Genomic DNA, 20,021 nt, shown 5'->3' with positions numbered 1-20,021 from the left:
TCTCAGAAAACAGCCTCAGCGCTAGCAGGTCTGGCAGTTCACTCAGGCAAACTGGCAGGGACTGCAAGCAGCCATCACACTTCAGGACTGGTCTCCTACCTCTAACGCCTCTGATATTAATTCAGCCTGGGAATTCTTATACAGAAACCCGCTCTCCCTTATGCATAGATTCATCCCATCTCGTCTTCAGTTATCTTACCCATTCTCACGTTCTTGGTGCTCTGAATCCTGTGGTGAAGCAGTTGCTTTAAAACAATTTGCATTTTCCTCCTGGAAGGCAAATCCAACCAAAGGCAACCCCAGATCATTCCACAAAGCCTGCAACAAGTGTGTCTACTTTCAGGAGAGCCAGAAAACAACATCTGTTCAACCTCAAGAATGAGCTTTCCAACTTGTCTCCCTCCTCTAAAACTCGGTGGCACCTTGACAAGTCGGTCTCTGGTGTATGCTCCCCTTCCACCACCTGTCTCACTTCAAATGGAACCAAAGCCGACTCCGCTCATGAAAATGTCGAATGCTTCAATTCTATATTTGCCTCCAAATATTGTGACACTACCCCCTCCCTCTCTGTACCCTCCCTTCCCAGTTGTACTCAACTGCTCCTGGATTCTGTGATTCTGCTCCTGCGAAGGTGGAAAAGTTTCTGGCAACCCTGGACTCTGACTCTGCAATTGAGCCGGATGGCATTAGCTCACATGTCCTAATAATCTGCTCTGCTGCTCTTGCATTTCCTCTCTCTGCCCATTTCACCCTGCCATTTACCCTAGGGCATCTTCATTCTGCTTGGAAATCAGCCAACTTCACAGCATTACATAAAAATGTGCAAAAACGGATCCCCTCAACGACAGACCAATTAGCTTACTTCCAATCATCAGCAAGATCATGGAATCCATCATCGTATTTAACGTAAGGTCAATCCTTTTCTCCACCAGCCTCATCTCAGATCATCCATTCAGATTCAGACCAGGTCACTCCACATTGGACATGCTGCTTCTACTCTCCCAACAATGGATGGAAGCCCTCGATATAAGACATGAGATCAGGGCTGTCTCTCTGGACATATCTTGAGCTTTTGATAGTCTGGTGTCCTGCCTTGCTCTGCAAACTCTCTGACTATGGAATCCAAGGCCAACTCAACTCGAGAATTACTGACTTCCTCCACTCTTATAGCGAGTGTGTGGCTCTCATCGGAACCCTTTCTTCTCTCCCGGTCAAGGCTGGAGTACTCCGAGGCAATGTTCTAGGCCCCCATCCTATTCCTAATCTTCATCAATGATCTCTCTGACTTTCTGGAAAAGCCTCTTTATTTCTTTGCTGATGACTCCACTCTCTGCCGTGACATCTCTCATCCTTCTGACACAGACAGGCAGCAGCCTCTACCCTCTCCTCAGACCTTGGCAAAATCACAAACTGGTCAAACACCTGGAACATGTCCTTCAATCCTGATAAATCCCACATACTCACTCTCTCCAAAAGGACCATTCCGCAAACCCACCCATCTACTTACTCAACCACCTCAAAGAGGTTCAGTCACTCAAACTTTTGGGTCTTACTCTCAGCCATGATCTCTCATGGTCAAGCCACATTTCAAAGTTGGCCTGCAAAGCCAGATGCTGACTGGGCATCCTCCATCGTGCAAAGTCTTTCCTTGGCACACTTGAGCTCCTATGCACCTACAGGGCTTTCATCTGCAGCTTGATGGAGTACTGCTCTCCCCTCTGAGTATGCTCCTCCACCTCACATATCACTCTGCTTGACCCCATGGAAACCAAGCCTTTCAAGATCAGTCCCATACATTCCAATATCACTTCACCATCGCTGACCGCTCGCAGGTCTCTCTGTCTTATTTTGCCTCATTTCTGGTCTTCACCCTATGCCCTCTCCATCTTCTGTCCCTCCCCCCCCCCCCCCCCCCCCCCAAGTCTTCATTTGTTTTGCTGGATGCACGAGGTCCACCAGTAACCCCTCCTGGTGAAAATGCCTAAGTTAAGAACCTCTGCTTACCTCCACTCATTTATTCCTCTCTTTTCCCACCTGTGGAACCACCTTCCACACTCTCTTCGATCTCATTTCTCTCTCCCGGTCTTCAAGACAGCTGTTCACTGCCATCTCAGTTCATGCCCCATCTAAAGCGATGATCTTTTCTACACTCGTTAAATCAACCCCACTCCTCCCATAATTTTGCTGATGTATCCATCTTGTCCACCCCTTGCGTTCTCCCCTAACCCTCATTGTTACCTGCATCCATTGTTGGTCCATCTCCGTCTACCTTCTCACTCAGCTCTGCTTTTGGTGTTTCCCCTTTCTCCTGCTGTTCCCTTGTTATGTTATGTGTCCTGATCTGTTGTGGGTCCTAGCTCTTCCATGAACCCAGACCATGTATTAATAAACCCCACCGATCTATTTCCTTGGTTATTCACTGGTGGAGGTTTAGTCTCTTCAAATTATAGGCCTCGCCATCAACCATGACCTCTCCTGGGCCAACCACAAAGAAAAGCTGGCCTCAAAAGGCAGTGCTGCAGACAGGCATCCTTCGAAAATGGGAACTACTCACAGACTACAAGACATTTGTCGATAGCTCAAGGGAGTACTGCTCTCCAGCATAGGCTGGCATTCCATCATCACACCTGTCTCTTCTGAATTCTGTGAAATCTAAACCTATCAACATTATTGAACCCTCCTGCAATGAGGACGAAGCACAACATCTGTTGCTCTCCATTCAAATGCAGGTCTGTGGCCTCTCTGTTTTATATCACATCTTCTTCAACATGGCTCGCTCTGCTGTCTGTCTTCCAACTATCCCCAGCAACTTGTCTTCCAACTCTCCCCAGGGTTCTTCCAGTAACTCCCTCCTGGTTAAACGGCTAAAATCCAGATTGACTACACACCTCAACTCTTATTCCTCACTGCTCTCCTCTATGGAACTTCCTTCCAGAGGCTATTCTGTCTTATTCTTCCATCCAGGATGTCAAGCAAGCAGTGCACCACCATACCCTGTTCTCCCCAATTCTGACCCATGATCTTTATTGCCCCCATTAACCTTTTCTAACTCAACAATGTTACTTGCTTGTTTCAGTAATACCTCCCATCTTGTCTTTTCTGGTTCAAACATTCCCTTGATGTCTTCCCAACTGTCAATTCTATCTTGCTCTTCCATGAGCTTCACTTCTGTGAAGAACCGCTCCTCCCCCCTCCCCAAGAAAATGTGTTGATTCCAAGGAACTCCTTAAGCGTTTGTGTGTTTGTGTATTTACCTGTTCCTTCAGCTTGGGGTTTTTACATACTACGCCATATGGAAACCCCAAAAGCAATGGATCACTCTGGACAATGGAGTGTGGAACAGCCCATTCATCTACCGGCCTGATCTTCGTCAGGAGGCATGGCGTTTTGTTTCCTACATGCTTGTGCACGCTGGGTACGTCATCCATGCATGCTTACTCTCTGCGTCTACGCGATGGGGCTGTTCAGTGCGCTCTCAAAAAGGTTAAACAGACGACGGCTCAGAGTGCTCATTGTGTGTTGACGATCTCCCAATAGGCCATAGGGCATGCAGTATATATGCGCTTAATTTTCAATTTTCGTGCAACAACGATGGGGGCATCTTAAAACTTTAATGGGTTTGTAGGAAATGTGCCTGATTAAGAATATCCATGTCCCCACGCACAAGGGGTGCTCAGAAATTTATAACGAGCAGTTGATGAAAATGCATATTGTTATTAACAAATGGTACATGAAGTGTATGATGGCTTCCTGGCTTTTTTATCAGATTGTTCAGTGAACATGTTATTATCTGTTGGGCTTCATAAATTAATATTCCAGCAAGTGTTATGATTTATGGGAGCGAGACATGGGTAATGAACGTAGAGCAGCAACGAAGGCTGGAAAGGGTGGAAATGCGAATGGTTCGACGGATGTGCGGAGTATCGTTGAGAGAGAGGAAGACAAATGATGAATTGCGAAAGATGATGGGAATAGAGCCTGTGATTAATGCTGTGAAGAGGAACAGGTTGAGATGGTTTGGTCATGTGTAGAGGAAGGATGAAAATGACTGGTTGAGAAGAGTGATGGAAATGAATGTAGAAGGAAGTAGAGGACGGGGAAGACCGAGAAAGACTTGGCTAAAGGTGGTGGAAGAAGAAATGCGGGCAAGGGGGTTAACAAGGAGAGATGCAGAAAATAGGGCAATATGGAGAACATTGTCATGAGGACCGCAAAGCTAACCCCCGCTCTCGCAGGGAAAATGGCCTTGAAATGCCTGTTGTTGTTGTTGTTGTTGTCTTCATAAATTAATAACGTGCATTTATAATCTATCTATAATTCCAGTAATCTCTGTTTGTACGTTTGTACGTTTGTACGTCTGTACGTCTGTACGTCTGTTTGTCTGTGACCGCTGTTTCTCGACAACCACGGGTCCGATATACTTTTAACTTGCCAGGTATATTGCTGGGGACCCGAGGATGTGCCTTTTCAAGGTTTCATATTAATCGGACAATTACTTACCGAGCTATGTCCAAAAAACGATTCAACCAATCAGAGAGCAGCGAACGATCGCGTGTGCCGAACGTGGAGGACACACTCTGCCTCGGATGGCACATTTGAGAGCGTATTCATTTATTTCACGTTTGCAAACTATGTTGGCGTTAAACTATGTTTTAAAACTAATAAAACCGAATTTGCGATTCATTCGCTTTCCTGCGCGTTTGTGCACGCGATGGCGATTTCTTTACCAAACTCCGGAAGCCGTTCGCTTTGGACCAAACCATTGCATGTAAATAGAGGGGGGGGATTGTCACCGTACTCGCAAGCCGTTCGCTTTGGACCAAACCATTTCATGTAAATAGAGGGGGGGGATATAATTTTAGATATAGATATAGTACGGGCAATGCCCTAGTAATAATAATAATAATAATAATAATAATAATAATAATACTAAGAGTATTAATGAAAAAAAACTTATAGTTGATACCTACATCAAAATAACATGGTAATATTTGCAATAAATATTCTGAAAAAAACCAGGACAATAACTTCTTCCCCCAGTGAATCAGCATAGTTAATTTAATGCTTCAGAATGGTCTGCACCGTATCCATCTGTGTGGGACTCGCATTAATAACCGGTAGGTATGCAATTACTGACTTGGGTGAAATTTTTGTCACGAGGTGGGTGTTGAAACCTGTCCAACCGGGAATGATATTAAACCGGTATCGTAGCAGGTTGTACGCCATGTCCAGATTGCGCCCATTTTCTTAAGAGTTTTTATTGATGTTGAATGACACATCTAAGGTGGTACCAACACCTGAAGGGCCTTTCTTTTCACCAAATCCCATGAATGGAGTGATTTCAGTTGGTGGAGGATCCAGCGTCCTTTCTCGTGTTCTTGTCATCCTATGCATACATGTAGATACAGGTTCTGATGGTGAACGACTGGGTCGCTGTATCATAATACCATTCGTACTGTGGGTAGAGCCTTTCCCTGATATTGTTTCTTCTCCGAAATCTATGTTGTCCCACACTATAGTGGTGAATTGATTACACTGAATTTCGGGTGCGAGAGCATTAAGTCCACGGTTGATCAGACTCTTTGCTATGGCAGTGTTGAACTCCAGCAGTGTTGAGAGTGCAACGCTATGCCCTAATCCGTTGAGGAGACCAAGCACTTGTGCTGACCCTGTCAGATGGCGCACTGCAGTGACAAGGGCATAATGCTTTGGCATCGGTTTTTTCCCTTTCTTTGCCAAACTGATGATATCTTGGGCCATTGACAGGAGGTTTTTTTTCAGTGTCTGCTGTAACCGCAACATATTGTTCTCTTTTCGGGGCTGTCTGAACCACCAACCACCCACGCTAGGAAGTTGAACAGTTGATATGTTGACAGCCTGACATCCTTCCGAGGTCGGCAAATTGAGTGCCAGTTCCCTGTGTGTCGCAAGAGGTGCCTAACAGGGTTGGGGGCAGGAAGGGCATCCGGCCATAAAACATTGCTTCAAAAAGGGGACCATGGTGCCCAAAAAAAGGCCAACCCCTGCTCTGCGGGGAAAAATGGCCTCTAAAACCGGTGGTTCAGTCCAACCAGACTCTGAGTGTGTGCTCTGAGTCTGGGAGGTCAGTGCTTCAAACTAGATTGAGCCGAGTCATACGAAATACCTTTAAAATGGTACGTGCTGCTTACTTGCTTGACTCTTAGAATTTAAAAAGATAGAGCACAGACAAACAACCACAAGTTGGCAATAATAGTGTAGGCCCTTGATGGGCCTAATGGCCCCCTTCAGCATCAAGGTTCCTTGGAAGGGAACTCAAATTTTTATTTTAGCTGAAGTGCCTGTCTACGACGGTCTCCGCAAATGCCATAAATATTCTCTTTCAGCTCACGTTGCCATGTTCTGTGATAGTTGCATCATTTATTTAGTTTGAAATTAAATATGTAATGTGCACATACATCTTTACAATTGAATTCTTGCTTAAGTTTTCTTTAAAAAGTCATGTACTCATTTTAATTGATAAAAAATGCAATCGCTGGAGTTTTGGCTACATACATATATACATACATACACACAAACATACATGCATGTGCCAATATGCCCGAGCTCCATTATAGTATTGTATATTATGATTATTATTATTATTAGCTCACCTGGAACGAAACTTCGGGGAGCTTATGAGATGGTCCGTCAGTCAGTCCGTCCATCCGTAAACACTTGCAACTTCTTCTCCGAAATCGCTGATGGAATTGTGACAAAACTTGGCACTAATTATATTTGTTGTGTTGTGACTAAAGTTTGTTCACGGCATTTAAAAAAATCGGGTTCTAAGGGGGTTTACCGGGGGTCAAAGTGCATCCAGGTTTGATCCCCCAAAATAGGAATTTGCTTTTTCCTCTGAAACTACACACACTATTTCGCTGAAACTTGACCACAACCTTCATCATTCGTGATGTACCAAAGTTTGTTCACGGCTTTAAAAAAAATCGAAGCCTAAAGGGATCAACGGGGGGTCAAAGTGGGTGCAGGTTTGACCCCCCAAAATAGGTATTTGCATTCTTCTCTGAAACTACACATGCAATTTAGATGAAACTTCACCACAACCTGCACCACCCGTGATGTACCAAAGTTTGTTCACGGCATTTAAAAAATCTGCCCCTTTGGGGGTGTATGGGGGGGTTGCCCCCCAAAAGAGGTATTTGCTTTTTTTCTCAGGAACTACGCACAATTACGATGAAACTTCACCACACCACAATTCATTACCCGTGATGTACCAAAGTTTGTTCACGGCATTTAAAAAAATCGGGGTCTAAGGTAGTCTATGGAGGGGGGGTGGAGGCAGGAGAGGTTGTCCCCCAAAATAGGTCTTTTTTTGGTTTGTTTGTTTAAAGTCTTTTGATTAGGTTAGTATGATCGGACATGCTGCCCTGTCTTCTAGCAACCATTGAAATTGGTTAAAAATGCATTGATAAGGTTTAAAATACCTTTAGTCGGTGTAGTATACTGCTTTATTTTACCAGGTGAGCGTCCAGGGGTATTGCCCTATGTTTATTAAGTACAGCACTTAATTGTGTTTGCATTAAATATTTAATTTCTCCATTCTTTGTTCACGGAACAAAACGCCTGAGGATGAATGACGATATGTGTGATTCATTATCATGCAACTGAACAAGAATGATGGAAATTAGTATTTCCATTCTCATGTGCAAATTCATTTCCTCGGGGTGTATACATGAAAAGATGCTATTCAGCACTTAAAATGGAAATTAAATAAGGCTCATCATTTGTCATTGTTTTCGGTTTTGAAAAAAAAATGCTTTAAATCATCTTGTTAAATCAATCCTCCCATGTGCTCTGACGTCTCTAAAATACATTGTCCTTCGTTGTTCAAACTCATGACATCATTTCACTTAACTTGCCCTGAAGGTATAATCGCATTGAAATTAAATTATATGCATAAAACACAACAGTTTGCCAAAGTTTGTCAGTGCACTTTGAGAGATATGAATCAGAGTTCTTGATTTACAATACTTCGGTGTGTGTGTGTGTGTGTGTGTGTGTGTGTGTGTGTGTGTGTGTGTGTGTGTGTGTGTGTGTGTGTGTGTGTGTGTGTGTGTGTGTGTGTGTGTGTGTTTTTTCTCTATATGGTTAATCAACAACTTTTTGCACAAAATAATAAAATCTGTCAGAATCATACGAGGTGCACAAACAACATTTCAATGGTGGTGCGTATGTAACCATTAACATCATAATTATTTATGTTTATCATTTCCACCATTGTTACTTAAAAAAACGAGTCAATGTTTGGGAATCACACACTGTCAGCAGAGTCAGTTAGCAGTACAAATTTATTATCATCATTCTGCACATTCAGTCCTGGGCCCTCTCTTGCCAGAAACCCGAATAACTTAACCACTGGATCAGAGCTATCCTGTGAATACATTTTATCCACCGGATTTATTCACAGGATAGTGCTTACCCATGCTTCTAGCAACCAGGCCCGGTCTTTACTGGCTTTCAATTGGTGGCTTAGTACTGTCCTGTGTTTATCAGTACTGCCTCATGTTTTTTCACAAAACAATCAACGATGTTATTTATTTTGACTCACCCTGTGTTGAGTCCTCCTCCCCAAAAACCAAAAATGTAATGGCGTCTTAAACTCCCAAAATGAATCATACTATAATGGAGCAAATGTTTGTGTGTTTGTCTGTCCGTACTCCCAAACACATATCCGTGGCGTTTCTGAAACTGAAAAGGCCAAGCTGAAACTTTCATGGTGTTCTCTACAAAGCATAAGGAAGAGGATATATGTATAGTATTTCATTTTTGTATTTTCATTATTTCTAAATACATTTTATGGTGTATGTAATTTATGTTTAAATTTTCGATTTTTTTTTTGTTTATAAAATTCAGATCTCTTTCTTTAACATGTGAGAAATCACCACCCTGTGGTCATACCCCGTGATGCCAAACAACTTAAATTGTACACAAATGTTGATGGGGAAAACTTTCAAAAATTACATAAATTGAGTAGATGGCTTTCACCAAGTGGTGGTACAGTTTTAGTCATGAGTGAAACATATTTTACTCAGGTGTGGCAGATGTAACATCAACAATTAGGTGATTTTAAACAAAATTACTCCAGGAACACCTTTACGGAGGCTATGTGTATTACATGCGTGCTTTATGTAATGTCAGGCTCTATCAAGCTTACTGATCACTTTTCTTCAATATACAGAGTTGGCATTTAATATGGAATTTTTTTTTTTTTCTTGACTCAGGTTTACTTTCTGAACTCAGTCGATCAATCTGGTGAGTTTCTTTTATGCTTCGGTGATTTCTTTGTTAAAAGAACCATGTCACTGATTGTCTGTCGCAGCAAGAAGTCAATAACAGGATTATATCACACATGTCGTGACAAAATGTACGGACAGGTCCATTTGACGATTGGCTTCACAATTGGGTATATAAGGGTTGTTGCGTTCTGTATTAGTAGAAAACAACTGCTGCACGTCTACAAAAGTTATGGCCGCTTCCTCTGGAGATGGTCAATCAACTCGACAATGCTGTTTGTCATGGAGTGGTGGCTTTACGAAATTCCGGCATGAAACAGCGTGCTATTGCTCGGCAGTATGGCATCACTCAAGGTCAGGTGTCAAAGATCCTGAAACGAAATGCTCAAAGGGGTGTCCCTACTCCAATACCGAGGCCAGGACGTCCCCGCAGAACCACAAGGAGGGATGATCGCCAGCTGCACCGGTTAGTCCGCAATGGCCGTACCAAGTCAGGTAATCGGCTTAGGGCTGAGTGGCAGCAACTGACAAATGTGCCTGTATCCAGAAGGCTAGTCAACCAACGACTGGTTCAAGCAGGCTATTGTGCCAGGCGTCCCCTGAGAAAGCCACGCCTGACCAGACAACACCGCCAGTGCAGATTGCAGTGGGCCAGAGAGCACCGTCAATGGCAGCCAGGACACTGGAATCACGTGATCTTCAGTGACGAGTCTAGATTTCTGGTCTATCGTCAAGATGGCCGTGTCCGAGTGCGCAGATAAGTGCATGATGCCTACAATGAAGATTGTATAGTGCCAAGAGTCCAAGCTGGAGGTGGTGGGGTGACCGTCTGGGCTGCTTTTCATGCAGGGAGCAAAACTGAGCTGGTTGTTCTGAATGGAAACCTGAACCAGTTCAAGTACAGGGTCATTCTGGAAGAAACATTGCTTCCATTTGCTCGTGCAACCTTTCGAGGAAACTTTGTCTTCCAAGTTGACAATGCACGGCCTCATCGTGCTCGCATGATCCAACACTTTCTTGCTGACCGTGGTGGAGAGCATATAGAGTGGCCTGCCATGTCCCCGGATATGAATCCGATAAAGAACTTGTGGGCAGAATTAACGCGTCAAATCGACAACTTGGACCAGCAGCCTGCCTCTGTGCGTGCATTGCAGCAGACTATTATCACTGCATGGCAAGCGATTCCTGTCCAAACCTTGGCAAATCTCGTGAACAGCATGCCTCAACGTGTATGTGCTCTCCTGAATGCTCGTGGGGGTTACACGAAGTACTGAACTGTAATTTTACTGTCCGTAATCCCAGTCATAATTTAACTTTTGTTTTTGTTTAAAAAAAAAATTGCCTAATGTGCAAAATAAAGAGATACTTCTGGAAAACGTACAGAGGTTTAACACAGTACTGTCCGTGAATTGAGTTCGATATCAGTTTACATCACTTTCAAGGATCAATTTATTTGCTTCGAAATGTCAAATGTGGTTTTTGTTTCTTTTAAAGGTCACATTAACAAAATCTAGAATAATTTCAATATAATTCCAATTAACTTTTGGTACTAAGTCATCTTGAAAAGTAAGTTCACCCCCACAAAAAAAATATTCCATATTAAATGCCAAGTCTTGATATAATTACATTTTCTGGGGTCCCTCATTGCGAGTAACATTGGATTGAATAAACCTGATGAAAACCAGATGGTTAATCAAAATTACCACAGAACCGGCTTTATGGATGTGTGCACCATGCATGCTGTGGGACTCGAGTAAAGCTTACTGATAAATGTATTCGACATGTGATTCGATTTTTTGGAATCCCTCATCATGACTCACACTGGACTGAAGCAATCCCGATGAAAAGCTGACGCATAAAAAACAAAACCAGGCAGTGTATAGTCATCAGAGGCCTGCAGGCCTTATGTTGCAGACGGACAAGAAAACCAAGATAGTGGCCATATACTGTCGCGTTACCATTGTAGGTGGAGTCAAGTGACAATTTTATTTATTTTTTTGTATACAAGATTTGTATACAAGCTCGTGTAAGAGCTAACATTAATCACACAAAAAAAGGGGACACACAAAACATACAATAATGGGAGCGGGAGACAAGATGGGGAGAGAGGGGGAAGCACACAAGTACAACAGCAGAGAACAGGGACATCAGGAGATCTGTGGGAGGGAGAGGGTTTGGGGAGAGGAGGCATGGGAGAGGGGGGCGGGGGGGGGAGAGGTATAAAACACATGGACACTGCTAGGACTTCCAGTGAAGAAGTTGGTATTTCAAAAAAGTGAATATGGGGTGAATTAAAGGGGGGGTAGAAAAGATCAAGGTTTTGGATGGGGGAAGATAAGAGATTGTGGTGAACAGCTGTTTTAAAGACCTGGAGGGAGGAGTGGGATTGAAGAGAGTGGGGGAGTTTGTTCCAGAGGTTGGAGAAAAGAGGAATGAAAGAGTGAAGGTGAGCAGAGAGTCTTGATTTTGGCAGTTTAACGATAAGAGGGTTGCAGGCAGATCTTGTGCGACCTGTAGGAATATTTGGGGGACAGAGCCCAGAGAGAGCTTGGGGAACAAGGCCGGAGAGGAGTCGGTAGAAGACAGAAAGACCACCAACCTGCCTGTGGTGAGTGAGTGAAAGGACCTCACAATCAGCTTCATTGTGGGAGATAGTTGTGGTTTGGTTAGGGTCTGACAGCTGGCTGACCCCCAACAAGAACCACAGCAGCAACAACAACCACATCAAGCTCTTATAGACCTGCGACATGAGCACTATATGGCTAAAAGTGTTTAAATTTAGTAGCACACTTAATGACAAAGTTTGAAGAAAAAAAAAATTTCAGAAAACTTTCACAAAACACAGCCAGAAATCATAGTGCCTTACATTACCCTTTTTTGCAGGAAGGCTGCAAGAATGTATTCACCCAAGAAAGTAATTCGTATGCAAAAAGGAAAGCCTCAGCCAGAGCAAATGAATCTCCTCAGAAACGAAGGAGCAGCCTGGAAAATGACAAACTGGCAAAGTAACAGTCGAGAACAAATGAATCTCGATCTGAATTTCACAAGCGACTAGAAGTAAGCTGAAAAACAATGTCGCACAACACTGAAGACATGAAATGATTGAGCAGACACAAGCTCAACAAGGGCAAAATCAAAAACCTATGGCGAACGACATCAAAGAAATGAAACAGAACAACAAACTCGAGAGTGATTGCACAATAATCGTCAGGCTTTAAAAAAAAACAATCCAGATTGTCAAGATCAAAGCAAGTGAAACTTTTCAGATGCTGCATGCAATAATGATGTCAATCAATTTTGTGAAGCAACTCTCCTGTCAGGGTCGGTGTGTGGTGGCAAAGGAAAAGTCAAATGTCAACCGTTTACTCCACCTCCTCCCCAGATGATTAAATACTACCAGGGTATACAACAACATCCTGGCACTTGAATCTCTTGGTTGTCAACAGTACCTGCATTTAATCACTGCTTTGGAACACTTCTTCCTCAAGGCAATGATAAACCAAAGATTTTTGCACACCGCTCATTTCCTATGCCATCTCCAGACGCTGCATGATGTCATTGCCGGGCACCGAAGCGGGCCCGGCAATGAGGCACACTGAAAGGGAGTACAGTACTCAGTTTTCACTCTGGTTGTTGTACACCGCTCCTTTCCTATGCCATATCCAGGTGCTGCATGACGTCATTGCTGGACACCGAAGGGGGTCTGGCAATGATGCACGCTGAAAGGGAGTACTCAGTTTTCACTCCGGTTGTTTGTTTGTTTGTTGTACACCGCTCCTTTCTGATGCCATCTCTAGGTGCTGCATAATGTCATTGCCGGGCACCGAAGGGGGTCTGGCAATGATGCACGCTGAAAGGGAGTACTCAGTTTTCACTCCGGTTGTTTGTTTGTTTGTTTGTTTGTTTGTTGTACACCGCTCCTTTCTGATGCCATCTCCAGGTGCTGCATATCGTCATTGCAGGGCACCGAAGGGGGTCTGGCAATGATGCACGCTGAAAGGGAGTACTCAGTTTTCACTCCGGTTGTTTGTTTGTTTGTTTGTTTGTTTGTTGTACACCGCTCCTTTCTGATGCCATCTCCAGGTGCTGCATATCGTCATTGCCGGGCACCAAAGGGGGTCTGGAAATGACACATGCCGAAAGGGAGTATTCAGTTTTCACTCCAGTTGTTTGTTTGTTTTTTACTTGCCGGAATAGATTCCAGCAAGTATGTTGGTTGGTTGGTTTGTCTCTGTCTGTCTGTCTGTTTGTGTGCAGTACTACGTCTACATCGTTGCACATAGCATCACCATACTTTACACACATATTTGCCTTGCCCTGGAATAGACTGTGCCCAATTTTTAACTCTCTGGGCCCAAGGTCAAGCTCAAGGTCACCCAAAACGTGAAATCAGGGGGGTCGAGTTTTCATTTAAAATATATTTCAAACCACTATAACTCTAAAAGTACAAGAGATATGCACACACTTACTGTTACTGACATATAGGAAGTCATATACGACATTTCATTTGGCACCATGACCTTTAACCTTGAGTGACCTTGAAAGGTCAAACTCAATGGTCAAAAATTGTTTTTGTACTAATAACTCTGTCAAACATTATCCGATTCCCTTCAAACCAACACCAAAATGTTCATTATTCAATTCCCGAAAAATAACATGTGGCATAAAATGGTCAAAAATGCTTAGTTTTAATTATTTTTGGGGGTCTAGGGTCAGGGGGCCAAGTTTTCATTGAAAATATATTTCAAACCACTATAACTCTGAAAGGACAAGATATATGCATACACTTACTCAGTTACCTTCCATTGCTCAGCGTATATACATGTGTAGATTTCCCACCATTTTGATCCAAAATGGCCGATAAAAAAAAAGTACATTCCGGCAAGTCCTGATCATTGTTTGTTTGACCAATTTTTCATTTTCTTGTTTGTTTGTCTGTTTGTCCGGGCGATATCTCAGCCACCATTTGAGCTAGGAAGCTGAAATTTTGGCACAATAGTGAGTAATTACTTTTTCAAAAACGTTAATTTTTGTTTTTTGATTAATGACTTAATTGATTAGTTAGTTAATTATTATCGATTAATTAAGTACTTATATATTTCCTTTCTCTTCTGGGCATTATCTCAGGCACCTTTTGAGTTAGGAGGCTGATATTTGGACATGCCAATGACCAAGTGATTTGGCTGTGAAGGCTATTTTTGATTTATTGATTAATCAATTAATCGATTAATTATTTAATTATTTGATTAATGACTTAATTTTTATTTTTTTTGTTACAGATTCGGATGAAATGGTGGTGGTATATGTATTATATTAGCCAATTGATCAATTATTTAATTTTTTAATGATTATTATTTATTTATTTTCATTATTAGTCATTTATTTATTTTCTTTCTCATCTGGGCAATATTTCAGGCACCATTTGAGCTCGGAAGCTAATATTTGGACATGACAATGACCAAGTGATCTGGCTGTAAAGGCTATTTTTGATTTATTGATTAATCAATTAATCGATTAATTATTTATTGATTAATCAATTAATTATTTTTAAAAATAGATTAATGGCATTTAATTAATTTTTTTAAAGTTACAGCTTTGGATGAAGCACTAGTGGTTTAGTTATGCTATTAGCCAATTGATTAAGAAAATATTTAATTATCATCATTTATTGATTTTAATTATGCAATTAACCAATCAATGATTGTACACCTCTCCCACCCAATACACTCTCTATGAGCTGCACGGCGGTATTGCCGGGCGCCCCGGCATTACCGCGCTGGAGGTTATTTATTTATTTGGCATGGGGACGGTGCACTTTGAATGTATCTGTACTTGTTTACCTCTATTTTGCTGATTCAGAAAATGAGTTAGAAAACAGACCTTCTCACATGAATCTTGACCAAAATATAATAAGACACCTCCAAACTTCTATACGACAATACGACATGTGCATAACAAGCTTTACAGCGGCTATAAAATCTATATATCAAGAAAATATGATATTGTTCTTCATGCAGATAAACTTCAAAAGCCAACAAATGAGTATTGTCAAAGGTAAAATCTTCCTTTAGCCTCTGAAGTAGCAGCCATATTTCCTGATCTTCAGTTGGAAATCTGAATGTCAGAGTCTACTGCAGAGACAGTAGCATCCAATCAATCAACTTACTTCATCGTTCATATGATCCTTTGCATTACGATCTCATGTTCTCTAATAGTGATGATGGTTGCTAGCTAAATCTAAAGAAGGAAGATGTGGAAGAACACTCAGTCCAACAGACGTCCGCTCATATCGGTTGCAAGTTCGAAAGGTTGACTTTAATGTCATCATGAAGGGCCAACGATTGACGCAGCAGAAAACAGTAGATGTCTGGGCAAAAATTGAGCGGGGTCAAATGGATTGGGTCAAGGACAACCAAAAAACAATTCGAACTGAAAAGTACCAAGGCCTCAATTATGCAATTGCTGTCAATGATGAAGCAAATTCTGGCAGAAGAGTCATTCTGCCAACAACCAAATCGGGTTCTCCACCGTTTTACAACACATGCTTGCAGAACAGCATCACAGTGGTTCGTCATATGGGAAAGCCAGATTGGCCATCAGTGGTTCATCATATGGGAAATCCAGATTGGCTTCCCAGTTGTCTCCATCAAAATCCATCACATTCCTGATGTGAAAAAAAATGTTCAATTCTAATCGACCTCTGCCAGCCATTTTATTTTACAGAGATACTTCTCCTTCAAAAACTCGAAGCACCCAGATCAATAGATGGTGTGTCTGAAGTTTTGTATTGAGCGGTTCAGTGACTCTGGAGAAGATATTTGAAATTTATTTGAAAAGAAAAATCATAAAACCAAGATAAACAGCAAGCCCTTGGACCAATCAGGTTTATTGAAGGATATGCACTTGATCTCATTTTGTAACATCAACAATCTTGTGAAGGTTTAATTGTATCAGTGTTATGATCTCTGAGAAAACGTGTCACCAAATATGGTGGAATAATAATCACAATTATATATCTAGAATGGCACTCACTAGAGAGCATACCTCCGCCAGGTGAACAGTTTACGTTTTGTATCCCAGAGTAGACCATAAACTCACAATACAGAATCACATTAAATCAAAATCATCCATCCACCACTTTTTGAGATATCCTGCTATATATCGTTTTTGGCCCTATCCCAATGGTGATGATTCACTTAATATATTCTACTGGCTGGATCTGGATCTGGATCTTCACCAAGATTGAATCGATTCTTCCTTGTCACACACCCAACCTCTCCACCAAGTTTCGTCCAAAGCCGTCCACAACCTTTTGAGATATCCTCCAACTATCGTTTTTGGCCCGATCTCCCAATAGTGAAGAATCACTTTAAAAATTATTCTACTAGCCGGATCCGAATCCGGATCTTCACCAAAATCTAATCATTTCGTCCTTGTCAAATATGCTACCTCTCTGCAAATTTTCATCCGAATCCATTCACAACTTTTTGAGATATCTTGTTCACAAATTGACAAATGATCTGCTTGTGGAATAAATTCTCCTCCAGTGTTTGGCCAAACTCTACCTAACTTGCCACATACACTCATGGTAAGCTCTGGGTTTATCAGCTGACTGGTGTTTTGTAGGCAGGTATCAACACAAAGGTTGTCTTCCCTTAGATGGATTATACGATGGCAGTCCATCTACTGGTATTAATTGATGGACCTTAAATATCCCACATTGGCCTTCAACAAAATGTAAACAACGTATCGTTGGCACCATGGCCTAATTCTAAATTCCTTTCCAGGGGTATTGATGACAATGTTTCATACCACCTATATATGATGCTAGCTGTGAGCCTAACTTGCATTTGACTCCTGGCACAAATGTGACTGTGTGCAAATGATGGAATGATGATGAGTCCTTACATAAGCTGGTATTAATGGTAGGATGTAAACCACAAGGCAGAATATAATTAGGTAGGCCTGTCTATAAGTATGACACTGTATACAAGTGGCTCAACTGAATTGTGAATCAACTTTTGTCCTAACTACAACTGTTATTGACAATGTTTTGTCCAAATCAGTGTGCAGCACATCCTCAACAATGTCGTCGTACAGCTGGTTCTTGGATTGGCACTTGAGTTGGTGCACAAGGGACATCGAGTCGCCATCGTCTACCTATCCGGAGTCATTGCTGGTACGGCAAAAGTGCTGTCAACTATTTTAGGCATTTGTGATCACGAGATGAGAATTCATTCATTGAATGAGGAGGATTAGGTTGGCGGTGGCGATGGTGGATGTCCCATAACCTTGTTTTATTTTTTGTGTACAGAGTTGAAGCTCATAGAGGAGCTAGAACACAGAATGGACCAGGATATAACAACAAAAATAAACGAGGGGTGGGGTGAGAGGAGCACATCAACAGCAGGGTGGAGGGACAAAATAATGAGAGATTTGGAGGAAGAAAGGTCATTGGGAAGAATAAGAGTAAGGGAAAACTGTGGAAGAAGCAGAAATGGAAGAAGAATAAGCCAACAGAGGGCTAAGGAGCTGGGTGGAGGGGCAATAAGCTCAAATCCCAGAAAGAGGTGGTCTTGGGCAGAGTTAATGAGGATAGAATACATCATGGTTGTGGATGGGGGGTGACCTAAGGTGGTGAGCAGCTGTCTTGAAGCCCTGGAGAGAAGAATGACATTGAAGAGACTGAAGAAGTTGATTCACAGGCAGTAGAAAGGAGGAATGAATGAATGGAGGTGGGCAGTAGTGGGTCTGGATTTTGGACGTTTCATTGAAAGGGGGTTACTGGCAGACCACATGTGCCCTTCAGAAACCTTTAGGGGCAGAGGGGGGATAGGGGAGCGACAGAGCATGGAAGTGGCAGAGGCAGAAGGTGCAAGACCAGAAAGGATGCAGAAGAAGACAGAGAGACCACTGACCTGTATGTGATGTGAAAATATTAAGCCCAGAGAGTCAGCTTCATTATGGAAGCTTCCAATGATTTTGAAGGCTATGTTTTCCATGACGTTAAGTTTAGCAAGGTGTTTGTCAATCAAGCTATGGATAAAGGCTTTCTAGGTAGATAAAAGTTCAGGTGTGCCAAGGAAAGACTTTGCACGATGGAGAGGATGCCCAGTCTGTGACTGGCTTTCTAGGCCAACTTAGCAATGTGGTTTTTCCCAAGAAAGATCATGGCTGATAGCGAGACCCAAGAGTTTGAGTGACTGAACCTCTTTAAGAGATTTTGTTAAGAAAGTAGATTGGAGGGTTGTCCAGGTGGTCCTTTTGGAGAGAGTGACAGTGTGAAGTTTGTCACGGTTGAAAGTTCTATTACAAATGTTGGACCAGGTCGTGACTCTATCAAGTTCTTCAGAGAAGGAAGAGGCTTCTACCTGTCTATCAGAAGGATGAGGGATGTTACGGCAGAGTGCAGAGACATCAACAAAGAGATAAAGAGGACTTTCCAGAGAGTAAGGTTGTTGTGCTACCATTGTGGCTTTTCTCTGGGCAAATAGACCCAGTGGGTGTCCATCTCTTCTCCAGGCCATTGAGTTGGTACTTGACCACTCCTTGTTGTTGAATTCCCTTTGCTCAAGCTGACACACTGTGAATTTATTTGTTTGTCTTTGTTTCTGTTGATCAATATTGTTTTGTACGTACCAAGACGGACGCATAACAATTTTGCCTTTTAACCTTTTTCACATTTGTTGATTAATCATGGTGTCACATGCTATGACATCATTCAGGTCATTTACTTTTGCTGTATTGCTTTGTTTTTCTTTCCCAGACACTCCATTGGCCGTTTTGCTTTCATAAACTACATTTCAATGTTTATAGACAAAGCTATTTTCTTTATAAAGAACATGTACCGTTTTTGTTCTCTTTCTCCCAGAGTACTGTTACGTGCTCCTCCCCAAACCCAGGTCACGGTGTACCTCCGAGCCCCGAAAGGAGTCACGGCAGAAAGATGTGTTATTATGTGTGTCAATGACCAATGGTGAAAACACACCAATCGATTGTTACCAAAAACAAGTATTGTATTAATGTCACACAAGAATAACAGCACAAGTACAATATAATTTCAATTGCACAACCAAAATACCATATAATTCCTATGATGGTACCATCAGTTTCTTACTCAATAACTCACTGTGCTCCATGTGAGTGAAAAGAACATTCCCCAAAGTCTCTGTCCCGGCACCAAGCCAAAGTCGATCCATGCTCCGGTGATCGCAAGAAAAAGGTTGTATCAAGACCAGAATCCAGGTCGGCTGACAGTCAACGCTGCCAAAGAGGCGCAAAGGTGCACCCAAAAGGCGACTGGGAAATCACACCTTCGGGTATGAATGTTCAGCGGCTCCCCAACCGAGAACCGCAAATTCCCAATCGAAATCCACGTTACACACACAAACCAGGCTAACGGCTGGGCGCAGTGAAATGGCTGGAGCGAGGTGAAAAGGCTGGAGCGATGCGAAATGGCGGGAGCGAGGCGAAATGGCGGGCGGGCCCATAATGGAGGCGTACCTGCTCTTCAACAACGATTCTCTTCAGAATCAATCGCAAAACCCGTCACGCAGGTTTATCTGTCACAGCGATAACCACTCTGTCACAGGAATCCCTTTCCCGAGAAAACCAAAGTTCGCTCGTGACCCCCGTTCGCCAGTGTCTCCTCAAGACCTCAAAGCAGCTCGGCTCTTTTCTTCCCTTCCTCACTTGCTCCGCTTTTCGCTTCCTCCTCCTCCGGTTTCTCCCGATCCGGTTTCCGGTTTC

The 20,021-nt window shown here is 42.6% G+C and overlaps 1 protein-coding gene across 3 annotated transcripts in view; it reads left to right on the top strand.

The window, feature by feature from the left end:
• Positions 1-20,021, top strand: part of RHBDL2 (rhomboid like 2) — a 69,824-nt gene that overhangs the window by 11,099 nt on the left and 38,704 nt on the right. For all 3 annotated transcript variants that reach the window (XM_068099277.2, XM_068099278.2, XM_068099279.2), the window contains 2 exons: positions 3,267-3,415; positions 17,339-17,451. In XM_068099277.2, coding sequence (XP_067955378.2) covers positions 3,267-3,415; positions 17,339-17,451 — 262 coding nt within the window. The remainder of the gene's footprint in view (positions 1-3,266; positions 3,416-17,338; positions 17,452-20,021) is intronic.

Source organism: Myxine glutinosa, unplaced genomic scaffold, assembly GCF_964187855.1.
Source record: "Myxine glutinosa unplaced genomic scaffold, kmMyxGlut1.1 SCAFFOLD_394, whole genome shotgun sequence".
In the NCBI taxonomy this organism is placed as follows: domain Eukaryota; kingdom Metazoa; phylum Chordata; class Myxini; order Myxiniformes; family Myxinidae; genus Myxine; species Myxine glutinosa.
This window is presented reverse-complemented; position numbering and strand designations above follow the sequence as displayed.